We start from the raw sequence: 13,426 nt of genomic DNA, 5'->3' as shown, positions 1-13,426 counted from the left end.
AATGCAAGACTGCAAAGGGTAAACGACGCCAATGCCAACCAAAGGCCAATTGGGCCCCGACGACAATGGTAAACAGTTCGGTCAAAAGGTATACCACTCCATGATTGGTTCTACTCTACTTATGTGCATCTAGGCCTGATATAATGCTTAGCATTTGCATGTGTGCCCGATTCCAAGCGGCACCAAAGGAATCGCATCACTTAGCTGTGAAGCGGATTCTTAGATATTTGGCTTACACCCCAACACTAGGATTATCATATCCCAAGGGCTCAGAGTTTGATCTAGTTGGATTCTCAGATGCTGATTATGCTGGTGACAAGGTTGATCGCAAGTCCACATCAGGCACATGTCCCGTTCTTGGACGATCTCTTGTCTGTTGGTCTTCAAAGAAGCAGAACTGTGTATCAGTCTCCAGTGCTGAATCCGAATACATTGCTGGTGGATCTTGCTGTGCTCAGCTTTTATGGATGAAGAAAACTCTCAAGGACTATGGCATCCACCTGAAGCATGTGCCACTCTACTGCGACAATGAAAGCGCCATCAAGGTTGCCAACAATCCAGTTCAGCACTCGAAGACAAAGCACATTCAGATCCGCCATCACTTTCTCAGAGATCATGTCATGAAGGAAGACATTGATATCATTCACGTCAACACTAAAGAGCAATTGGCAGATATCTTCACAAAGCCCTTGGATGAGAAAAGGTTTTGCAAGTTGCGGTGTGAGCTAAATATCTTAGAATCCTCGAATGTCCTGTGAATGGACAGACATTCTAACGCTTGTGCATGTTGATGACTTACATGTGCAACACACGAAGTAACGTATATCTCAATCTATGAAGACATACACTCTAAGTGTGAATACATTAACGTGGAATTTGACTTCGAAGCGCCACGATAATTGTGCGCCGTGTCTGAGTCTAATACTTCCTATACGGTGGGTAATACCACCACCAAACTTTTCTGAAGATTTTCATTTGGCGTCATGACTGCATAATCTTCACATTTGGTTTGTCTTCAACATTGATTTGTCCTCAAAGTTTATCTTCGCAATGTTGATTTGGTCTTTTTTGATATATATATATATATATATATATATATATATATATATGTGTGTGTGTGTGTGTGTGTGTGTGTGTGTGTGTGTGTGTGTGTGTTGTCCTCTACAGCATTGACTTATAGCTATGTCTTCAAACTTGCCATTTTCTGAACTAAGTGAATGTGATCGGACGCTAACCCCTTCTGTGCTTCTTCCTCAATTCTGTCTATCTAGTCATATGCATTCTGTTGAAACGTGTCAAATGTCTTCACTGCATCCTTGTCAGTTGAAGATAAAGAGACACACATTTAAACCTGCTTTCAATGCTATATCTCTTTTTCCTGAATACCGGAGAAGCTGGAATGACCACCCGACAAACCAGGTGTGCGTGGGAACATGGAACAACTTTCAGTGAGTTGCATGCATGCCACGTGTCCATCAGATGTGAACCGCCAGGGGCACCTGCGTAATTGCGCTGTGCAGCCCTTTACCTTATAAATACTCATCCAGCGCGGTCATTATCTCCTCTTCCACCTCGCCAACTCGCACAAACCCTAGCGCCACCGCTAGCTCGCGTTGCCGCCGGAGACAAAGCGCTTAGCTGCGGCGAGCTCTTCGACGCCGTCCTCACGCCGGCCGCGGACCTCGTCTTCTCCGCCGCCGCCATAGGCGTCTTCCGCCGCCAAGTTAGGGCGCGGGAGATTGGACTTCTCGGCATCCGTTCCGCCTCGTCTAGCAGTTCGTCCGTAGTAAATAAATCTCACTTTCTACAGCTTTTTCGATCTGTCAAATCCATCCACTTCAACCAAAAGTGGTTTCTACACTTTCAAATCTGGATCTTTCTTTTTCTGAATCTCATATTCTGCAAAGCATGTTCACTTATGCTTCATAACTAGTTAGATTCCTCACTTTTACTTATTCATGGATTCGTACAAATTTGGAACCAACTCACTTTAAATAAGTGAATGTCTTCGCACTATGAGGTCAATGTCTTCAAACTAATTTATCTTCAAAATCTTCTGAGAATGCATATGACCTCTTTCCCTTCCCTCGCATCTCTAATGCTGTCACATGTACATGTCCATGGGAGAATCCCTAGGTTCTCATAGTCTGCATCCATTTGCAGAATTCTTACAGCATCATATTGACTCTCCTAAAGCCAGTTCTTGTTTGACAAGTAGATGAAAGCCTTTCACTGTTTTGAAGCCTCTCTGTCTAAATATTATGGCAACTGAAAAATCTGCAAGGAAGGGTGGCAGGCAGCACCGTGGAAACACTGCTCTGGATCTACCTCTCGATCTGTTTGAACTGTACAAGACAGATCCTGAGGAGAATTACAATCAGCGCAAGACCAGAATTCAGTGGATCCGAAGATATTGGGCTGAACAGTGGTTCAAGTACAATTTCGTCACTCCTGAATATGCTGAGAAGAATACTATCAAGCGCCCGTGGGGCGGTATTCTTTACAAGAATCTGCAACCCAAGTACAAGCCTGAAGCTATTGCCCAAGGCTTCTATCCTTGCAGGGTCAGAGGACCTGAGCCAGAAAATGCCGACCCATCGTCTCTTCTATGGTGTCGTGACAACAATCTCTTCAAGCGCAACTTTCAGTTTGCAAAGGAGTCAGCTGCAAAGAACAGGAAGGATCTCGGACTCAACTTCAACCCTAGTCTGTCTGCTCCAAGACAGGATGGCACACGTGAAGCCAATCCCAATGTCATCATCCCCTTCAATAGTTTCGATGGGCTCCTCTCTCATATTGCTGCTCAGAGGGCCACCGTGGAACAATCTACTGAGGATGCAGACTCTGAAGATGCACCTGCACCACCGAAGCAGAAGAAGAAGTCAAAAGCTTCAAAGCCCTCTGTTGCACCAAAAGCTTCGACTGTGAAGCCATTGAAGGCTACACCTCCTGAACCCAGTGTGCAGTCTGAAGACTTGTCTCGTGTCTCCAAGAAGACCAAGAAGCCCAAGAAGATTTCAGGGCATGACCTGACTCCTGCTGCCGTTCTGTGCAACGAGGAAAACACCATCGATCTATCCAGTGATGAAGCTCTAGAGATGTTGATCAAGAGCAAGCAAGAGGCTGAGATCTTTAGTGATCTGCTTCTCTTTGATGTTGATATTCTGAACAACTTCATCGATGAATGGTTTGAGAACCAAAGCATCAGCATTGATGACCTACAGCTGCCAGTGGACATCAGCGTCACCTTTCATGGAGCCAATGCAAATGAACTTGCACTGGCTCAGAGAATTGTTGAGCTCAAGAACAAGATTGATTATGAGAAAACACATTTCAAGAAGAACGTTGAAAAGCTCAGTGTTGCTGATGTTCAAATCTTCAAAAAGATGTTGCATGATCTCAAGGCAGAATTCCACAAGAAGCGTGAAGAAGCCAAAGGCTCACGCGAGCGCATGAAGTACTATGCTCAGAAGTGTGTGCAAGCGCACAATGAAGCTGAAAAGAGAAAGGCTCTTGGGCGTCCTGGCATCGACCCCAAGATGGCTGCCAAGAAAAAGAAGAAGTCTACTGAAGCCATACCCGAAGCTCAACGACAGGAATAACCAAGCATTGTCTTCCCTGCCAGCATGACTGGCTCGAAGCCAAAGGTCCCCTCAGCAGCTTCCGAGCTGAAAAAGACAAGGCAAGCCGAAGCCGAAGCCAGGAAGAGCAAGCTCAAGGACACCTCTGATGGTGCTTCCTCCAAAAAGAAGTTGAAGACAAGGGCTTCAAAGTCTTTAAAGAAAGAGCGTGTTGTTGCCTCAGAGCCCCTCAATGTTGAACCAATCTCTGTTGGTCACGCTGCCTCTACCAACCAAGAGCGTCGCCTGGTGATTCATGAGCCTGCTTCCACAGAGGCTCCTGAAAGTGAAGAGATTCTAGCTGTTGACCCCAATGCAGTTGAATACATTGGTCGTGAAGACAATGTACATGATGATGAAGTCCTTCCTCGGCTGGAACCCCAGTCGGTATCATTGCCTGCTCTCACGAGCAGTGAACTTATTAGCATTGGTCGTCCATTGACGCTAATTGCTCAAGATGACTCATGGGTTGAGCAGCAACAACAAGACACCCCTTTGCAAGACGAGACACCACGTACTCCGCCACCTCAAGTCACCACTCCGGTGCTTGATGATGACAACTACATGGAACAGACCACTCCCTCTCCAAAGGCGTCGCCGGCATTCCGCAGGCTTCGCAAAGGCCTCAGTCCTCAGGTCTCCATGTCAAGCATTCCAGAAGAGGATGTGCAACACCACAGCTCAGTAGCACGTCAAGTGTTCCCTGAAGCCACCCCTTCTGCAGCTGCCTCTGAGTCTGAAGCCAAATGCGCTGAAGACATTCCGGCTGCCTCAGTCGATGAAAGAAAAGAAGAAGAGAAAGGAGAAGAAAGAGAAGCCACACCCCCTGCCAGTGATCCAATCATTCTTGAAGAGAATGTGATCATGCCGGACCCTCCTGTCATTGAACAGATGGAGGTTGAAAACCCTAAGGTTGCCACAAACAACACTACTGAAGCCAATGACTCTGTCATGGCTGAAGAGATTGTGGAGCCCGAAGACAATGTTGCCACTGACACCACTGTGCCACCAATCATCTCCAATGATGATGTTCCTCCCCTAAGGCCTCATACCATGGAACATGCATTCAATCATGGTGGTGAGCTTGTCACAGTCAAATGGCCAATCATGGTTCCACCCACAGCTCCCGGGCCGCAATATGATTATCATGTGGAGCAGAGGCCTCAGGTTCAGAAGCCAAAGCCTAGACTGCCAAGACTTCCAAGTGTTGCAACAACACAGGGCTCTTTCAGCATGCTCAACTTTAGAGAGCACAATACATTCTTTGACAGCGCCAAGAACCCTTACCCGAAGCCCAAGATCTCCTCTGACAGGTTTTGGAGTCATCAGCAGCGAAGCTATTACTCATGCATCTTATACAACCAGGACCGGATTTTTCCACATAAGTGTCTGTATTGTGATGCTATGGCTGGGCTACCATGCCTTGAGGAAGCCCTTGACTGCTTTAGGGACGTTGAAGCCTTTTGTGACTGACAAGGAACATTGGAACGAAGAGCTTCTGCTGCAGTTCTATGCTACACTACACATTCGAGCCTACAACAGGGATCCGAAGACTTGGATCCTTGAGTGGATGACAGGAGATATTCATCACGAAGCCAAGCTCGGGATGTCATCGAGCTTACTTTCCTGCCCACTGCAGGTGAGTTGTACGAACCTGGTTGTCAGCTTCATCAGAACGAGCTGCAAAGCATTTTCCAGAAGCCAGAGCCCAACATGAGACAAATGCTGAGCATGATGAAGCCATTGCCCCAAGCCGCCGAATACCCAAAGGAATTCTTTGTGAAGGACCTTGAGTACTTGCCACGAACAGTGTACCATATTCTGAGGCGTACTCTCTGGCCTATCAAAGGAAATTCTTCTGAAGCTAAACTTGAAGGCGCCATGGAGACTTTGGTATTCTATATCACCAATGGCATCAGATTCACCATCGTCCGACAACTTGCTGCTTTTGGAATTGATCTGTTTGGCCTGAAATTTTATGCTCCATGGGTGATGCGCTTGATTAAGCTTCATTCAACCATTGACTATCAGCCTTCAGCGCGCAACCATATTGTCTTTCTGCCTGATGTTGATATGTCCATTGAAGCCATCTACCCCGAGCCAGCAAAGAAGCCACTCCACCTTCAGAATGCAGAATTCCAAAGCTTCACGCAGCCTATTGAAGGGATTCATGTGCCAAATGCTGCAACCCCTGCTTATCCTCTGGCTGGAAACTTGCGAGTGCCACACCGTGCAAACACTGAAGCCACTGCTAGCACAATTGCTCAAAGGCCTCAGAAGCGTTCTCGTGTCCTGAACGACTGTGAGCTTCTGGTGTCTTTACATCAAAAGCAGGATAGGCATCATGACTGGCTGAAGGGTCAGATGCATAGTCTCTTGGTGGATGTTAATCGCATTTGCAACTTGGCCACCAAAAACTCATTTATTGCACATGAAGCCTGTCGGCGGTCCTGGAAGAGCCTCACATTGCTCTGCCCTGAAGAAAATCTTTGCGAAGATGGCTTCACAGAGAGCTTCAAGTTTTACTCCAGGCCTCCACAAACTGCAAGCTGGCGTCGCACACCCTCTATTGAAGATTCTGAACATTCGTCTTCGGCTGCAACTGTTGTTGCGAGAGTCGTCGATGAAGAAGACGACGCCACTTCACCAAGCTTGGCTGCACCGCACCACGATTCTGCGTCAGGCTCGTCTGCACCACCAAACTCCAATGTCGACCCTGCTCCATCTTCTACTCCAACTGGGAATGAGTAGATCCTCTATGTCTTCAAACCTTTTTGGTCATTACTGACGAAAGGGGGAGAAGCATATGAGGTTGATAGTCTTCAAGCGGGTCCATATGGGTGGTTGCATTATTTTTGCTAAGTTCTTACAACTCTCGTTTTGAAACTATTTGGCTTTTGAGTTGTAACACTTAAACTTGATGGTCGTCTGCTACTTTTGCTGCTACTTTGTGACGCGATGATAAATTCCGCATGAAGTCATTCCGCAGACGCCCATTTCTCATTATGCATGTCATTATCTTCGTTATTCTTATATATATATGCATGAAGAATTGTCTTCGTATGTTGAAGAGGATCTCCAAAAAGTAAAACCTGCCATGTGCATTTGCATTCAAAAGCAAACTACTTATATGCACATCTTCAGGGAGAGCCTCCTGCAACATACGAAGATAATGTCTTAATCCTTAACTTTCACATACTTTTATCCCCGTTGAAAACTTCAACCAGTTTGTCACCAATCACCAAAAAGGGGGAGATTGTAAGTGCATCTAGTGCCACCCCTAGTTGGTTTTGGAGTATTGATGACAAACTTGGTTGAGGGACTAAGGTGTTTGTGAGAATTGCAGGATAACACAGATAGTAGCCCCTTATTGATTCGGCTTACCTACCAGAGATGACCCCTAAAAATGTGTGAAGACATTGAAGACAATGGTGGTTCGTGAAGACATTCACAATGAAGATTATGACATGTGAAGACATTCACTTGAAGACTATGGAGTGCGAAGACATAGTTGTTTTGTAGTTTCCTTTTCTTCTTTGTTGAGTCATAGGAACCACCGTACTGTTAAGTGGGGTCCAAGTGAACAAAGTCAGAGTGACTGGTGTGATGCTCAACCAAAATCCTATGTCTTTGAGCGAAGACAATGAGAGCAAATGTTATCCAGAGCTAGATGAGTTAGCTTTGCTTGTAGCCCAAGTAAAGTTGCCGCGTGTGTTTGAAATCCGACCGTTGGACACGTGTCGGTTCCTTAGTGACCCAGGGTCATTTCAGACATATCAGGTCGGGTTGCCTCCTGGCTATAAATAGCCCACCCCCTACACCATAAATAGGTGGCTGCTCAGAGTTAGTGCACGGCTTTTGTCGTTTGAGAGCAACCCACCTCCGAATCATTTGAGAGAGAGAGAGAGAGATCCTTGCGAGGGCAAAGCCCAAAACACCCAGAGCCAAAGAGTGTTTGGCATCACTGAAGTCTTTCTGTCTGCATGACCTGAAGACTTGTTACACTTGAGGACTGTGAATCCTCCAGCCGGTTAGGCGTCGCGTTCTGAGCATCCAAGAGTCATTGTGGATCGCCGGTGAACGAAGTCTGTGAAGGTTTGGAAGTCTACCTTGAAGACTTACCAGAGTGATTCGACGAGGACTGGGTGTCCTTAGCTCAAGGGGAATAAGGTGAAGACGCGGTCTTCTGAGTTAAATCTCAGCCTCCCTAACCAGACGTACAGTTGTCACAGCAACTGGAACTGGTCTACCAAATCCCTGTCTTCACCAAGCAACTGGTTCCATCTCCCACTTCCCTTTACATTTCAGTTTGTCTTCATGAAGTCATTGCTTGCTTGTCTGATTTGATTGACTTCACTGTGTGAAGACTGTTTACTGTTTGGCTTCATTCTGCCTTCCATCCTGATCTTTGGCTTCATTCTGCCTTCCATCCTGATCCATACTACCTAGCTGCTGATAGCCTTCGTACTTTCACTACTTTGCTTACTTGACTTTGGTTTGTCTAGTGTAGTCTATCTTCCACTGCATATCAATAGGTTCATTTCTACTGTTTGTCTTCAAAGACCTCGTGTTTTGAAGACTTTCATAAAAATCGCCTATTCACCCCCCCCCCCTCCTCTAGTCGATAACTAGCACTTTCAGAACTACTCTTTTCTATATTATGCGGTAAGTACTTTATATTTAATTTGCGGCTTTGCTACTACAAAGAAGGTAAAGTTTATCTCTACCAATTTGTTCATTTTGATGTGAAATTCTGAAATCCTGTGGTAAAGTTAGTACAAAGTTGAGACCATTATTTTTGGACGGCGGGAGTATTATGTAATGTTTGTTGAAGCTAAGTAGGATTTAGGATTATTGGTTATTCCATGATGACATTCTGAACTACCAATCTCTTGCTTTTTCTGTTATTGTGTAGAGCAATGTTATCCATTAATATCCGGTGAACAAGTTTCTTCTTTTAACCATGCTCACAAATTCACAATGCTGATTGATGAACTCTATGCTCAATCAATACTAACCGGTTACTTGAAAAATTATATGCTCGGTTCAATTAGTTTCGTATACTTTATGTGCAAAATTTTGTATCTGTCTGAATTAACATTCAACTTATTCTGTAAGCTATTGAAAATTTTCTGATCCAAGTAATGTTCTTGTGAACATTGCATGTCCCTACCATTTTAAGAAAAAGATGGTAGCAAGTAATTCCTGGCAGAACTGAATTTCATCATTCATTTAGTAATTATTATCCTTCCAAAATTTTCTTCTTGGCCTTAACATGCTTCAGGTTTCAATATTGTTCCAAGCTCCAGTTACCCTTCGCGTTGTTCTCATGTTGATTCTGCGGACTTTCTAAATATAATTTTTTGTCTTATGATTCTTACCTGTAAACACTTTTTTGTGGATTTATGTTCTCGCATAGTTTTGCATATTCTGGAGTATATTTGACTTCTTTTACATGATATACTGATCACTTAATATTTTTTTGGGAAATCATATCAATGCAAATTGGTATTCAAAGAATAACTAGCATATAAGATTTCTGAAATATTTCGTGGTCATGCATCACGCCCATGCCAGGAAGAAGAAATTCTCACTCTCTTCTTTTTCGAAATCTTCTTTACAGAACTCCTTTTGAACTCTTCTTTTTAAATCGGACTGGGAAGTATGCTTGCCAACATGATTTCTATAGTTGAAATCGGTCTCGGCTAGCTGTCTGGGCCTGTGAAGTGGACAATATGACACAAGTGTCAACGAGACTTTCTTGGTTGTGTAACCAATTTATGTTGTGAGGTGGATATATCGAGTGTTTTTGGCAAATATGTATTATTGATCCCCTTGCAGTTCATCTATTGAAATATTTTCATAAATCATGTACCGCTCAATGGGTGGAATATAAACTATTGTGCTCCTTCCTCGGATATTTCTCCCATACATTAAATATTTGCATCATTTTGTCAATCGTATGCAGATCACTGAACATACAGTTCATGGCCCATGGTGATTCAGTTTATTGGAAATAACTTGAGATAAAAGAGAACGCGCGTGTTTGCTTCTAGTCACCTTCTATACCCTAGTGTTTTGTTTCGACGGTGTCAAGAGATAGCTGACACCAAGAAATGCAAATTGTCTGAAATTTTAAAAGAAGTTACTATACATGAATTCAAAACTACTCCATATCAAACAATTTGATTCCTGCATTAATCGGAGCAAAGAACACTCTCGCACAGCACTTGTGTGTTGTAAAGTGCTACCGATTGCAACTGGTTGCCTTGTAGCCCGGGGTTGGCACGCAGTTAGCTTTTGCGCCGCCGGTTGCTCGCGGCTCGCAACTTGCAAGCATGACAAGGAAGTGAAGGTAAACGTGCGTCACTTGACATACCACCTCACAAGCCAGAACCGTATTCTGTATCCATCTTCCCGCGAACGCCATTCCTTCCCGCCAAGTCGTGCCATGCATCCACCATCACCCTACATGACCCCTGCCTCGATCACATCACATCCTCGTGGGTGCACGCAGCCTCTGTCGGCAGGCACAGCGGGGGAACCCGCGAGCGAGCTCTCCACCGGCCATCTGCCATGTCAGAGCCCGGCGCGAACGGCGCCCGTCGGCGGCAGCGCAGGAGGTGGCGCCTGTACTGGTGCTACGTGTGCCGCCGCGCGCTGCGCACGGTGTCGTCCCCGACCTCCGACGTCTTCTGCCCGCGCTGCCTCGGCCGCTTCCTCCACGAGATCGAACTCCCCGTGCCGCGCGAGCCCGTGCACGCGCCGACCGAGCGGCTCTTCCAGCCGCCGCCGTTGTTCCCGTACGAGGGCGCCCCCCGCCACTGGGTCATATACAGGGGCGAGGACGACGACGACGCGGCCGACACGCCAGGCCCACGTCTCCGCCGCGTCCCGTCCCCGCCGCCGGCCCCGGGAACGCACGGCGGCTTGGGCGGTGCCGATGCCGGTCCACCGGCAACCGGCATCGACCCGGCGGGGTTCTTCACCGGCCCCAACCTGAACGCGCTCATCGATGGTCTGACGCAGAACGACCGCCCCGGCCCGCCGCCCGCGCCGGCGTCGGCGATCGACTCGCTCCCCACGGTGCACGTCTCGCCGGAGCACATGGCGGACGGCTCGCAGTGCCCCGTGTGCAAGGATGAGTTCGAGCTCGGCGAGACCGCGCGCGAGCTGCCGTGCAAGCACGCCTACCACTCCGACTGCATCGTGCCGTGGCTCCGGCTCCACAACTCCTGCCCTGTCTGCCGGCAGGAGCTGCCAATGCCGGCCGGTGATGAATCTCCCGATGGCGCGGGCGCAGGCGACGGAGGCGAGGAGACGGTTCCGCCGTGGCAGCTGCTTGCCGGCTGGGGGCCACTGGCTTGGCTGCTAACGCTGGGGGAACCGGACGTGGGCGGCTGGGATAATGGATCTCGGCAGCGTGGGACGGAAGCCGACGCCGATGACACCGGCGGCAATGTCAGTCGTGGCGCCACGATTCTTCAGTCGTTTGTTCTCGTCGCTGCGTGCTTTTTCTTTGTCTCCTTTCTCGTTTGAGAAATGGCACATTGGAGACTGTCACGTGTGCATATCATTTATTCGGAAAAGAAAACCCAGGTTTCACGTGCACCACGCATGATCAGACAAAAAATTATGTACAGAGCTAAAGCTTCAGTGATTCAATTTCATGAACATGCTCCCATCGGTGCATATCATTATTCGGAACAGAAAACCCAAGGGGAGAAAGTAATCCATCTCCGATGCGAGCACTTACGGGCCTTAAATCGCACGCATACGTCGGACCCAATTGTCTGAACGTTGTAAGCCATTCAACTAGGTCATGTATTTGTCTGCAAACCAGCCCGCGTGTCCTTTTTTTCGCAAACCGGAAGTAAATCAAAGGCTTTGCGGGAGCCCGGACATCCGCCACGTAGGGCCCGAACACCTCCCGCCCACCTACAATGTAGGCGGAGCCCACATTTTGACTGGTATGCATTGTCTCCGCGTCAAAACCCTTCCATTCTCCACCCTCTCCTTTCCGATCGTCGCCGCACTCCACCCCAATTCTCGTCCTTTTCGCTCCCGCCACCGCATGGACCCGCACAAAGAGTTGCACGCAGGTGGAGGACCCAGAGAAGGTGGTCGCTCGGAAGATAACTCGGCGACATGACAAGCCCGCTGCCTCAAAAAGAAGGCAAAGGATGAGGCGGCCGCAAAAAGAAGGGTGACGGAGCTGGCGGGCGGGGTCGGGGTGTAGTTGCCAGGTGGGGCAGGGACGTGTGGCGCCGCCGCTGTACATGCACACGCCACACTGGCCGGAGCAATATCAGCCGCCCTACTTCTACGCCACTGAGCAGTTTGGGCGACAATAGCAGTCTCCAGCCTTCGCCGTAGGGTAGTGCAATATTGTGTCAACGCCAGCGTGGACCCGCTCCATTTTGTCGACTCGCCATCGCCTCAGCTTGTTCGATCACGGACATCTGGCGTGGATCAGCTCGGTGTCCGCTCTCTGTTCACCGGTAAGTCTCAACCGGGCGAGCCGTCGTGTGACATTGCGAAAATGCGGATGATGGAGATGATCCACGACGGATGTTGCTACGAGGATGGACAAGTGGATGATTCGGAGCCAGGGGTGCATGCCCAGCAGCCGGGTATGTACATCAAACTTGGCACGCGGCCGGGTACGTACACCCAACAACCGGACTCGCACACCGTGTAGCTATAGAAGGACAGCGATGATGACCTTGATTCGGTGGAATGGCCGACCGATCTAAAGAAGAGGGGTAGAGAAGACAGTTCCAAGATGAGGGAGGATAAACTGTTGTGTGATGCATGGTTGGCCACTAGCATCGATTCGATCCATGGCACGAAGAACATTTATTTTCAAGAACAAGCAACAACATGTTGCTTGTCATTTCCATTAAGAAGGGAAGAGTTTCAATACGGGAAAATTTTGTTTCTGCCACTCTAGAATTTGCCAAAAAATATTATGCCACTCTAGATTTTGACATCCCACTTTTGTCACTCTTCGCTTTTAACAGTTATCACAATTGCCATTCTGTGGCAAAAGCAAATTTTTTTTCATTTTTGCCACTCTACATTTTGTCAATTTTCTTATGCCACTCTACATTTTGACATTTCACTTTTGTCACTCTTAGCTTTTGACAATTATCACAATTGTCATTCCGTGGCAAAAGCAAAATAATTTTATTTTATTTTTGCCACTCTTAGCTTTTGACAATGTATTACAATTGCCACTCTGAAAATTTTGCTTTTGTCACAGTATGACAATTGTGATAATTGTCAAAAACTAAGAGTGAGAAAAGTGAAATGTCAAAATATAGAGTGGCATAAGGAAAATTGGCAAAATCTAGAGTGGCAAAAACAAAATTTTTCCTTTAATTACAAGGATTTTGTGGGCAACAACAAGCTCTTGAGCCCAACCGAAACCACACCCACATCCACAACACAATACATCTACTCCTCACACAGGCCTGCCTTTAGTCTCCATGCCTTCTGCTATAGGTGTAGTTCCTCAACAGCCAGATTTACCACTGTTGGATGGAGGAAGACTTGTTGTCGAACACGCTTGTGTTGCATTTGAACCATAGTTTACGAAGACCCACGACCAAAATTGTTGCTAGATCTTTCAGCTCCACATGCTCTCTTAGCCCTTCCATAGCACACCACCAGTCCGGACCCTCGCATTCGAATCAGGAGTCAGCCTTTGCAGGCCAACATTCATTATGGGTTCCATGAGCATAAGAATTTCGAACCCTACCGCAACGAACTCATCCATGATCATGGGACAAAGCTTCTCAACC

At 47.2% G+C, this 13,426-nt stretch overlaps 1 protein-coding gene across 1 annotated transcript; it reads left to right on the top strand.

Moving 5' to 3' along the window:
- The first annotated feature begins 10,136 nt into the window (after positions 1-10,136).
- LOC123168136 (probable E3 ubiquitin-protein ligase RHC1A) lies at positions 10,137-11,334 on the top strand. Its single transcript, XM_044586009.1, has one exon. The coding sequence runs from the start codon at positions 10,197-10,199 to the stop codon at positions 11,157-11,159; it is 963 nt and encodes a 320-aa protein (XP_044441944.1). The 5' UTR covers positions 10,137-10,196; the 3' UTR covers positions 11,160-11,334.
- Positions 11,335-13,426: the final 2,092 nt, after the last annotated feature.

This window comes from Triticum aestivum, chromosome 7D (genome assembly GCF_018294505.1).
Source record: "Triticum aestivum cultivar Chinese Spring chromosome 7D, IWGSC CS RefSeq v2.1, whole genome shotgun sequence".
In the NCBI taxonomy this organism is placed as follows: Eukaryota; Viridiplantae; Streptophyta; class Magnoliopsida; order Poales; family Poaceae; genus Triticum; species Triticum aestivum.
This window is presented reverse-complemented; position numbering and strand designations above follow the sequence as displayed.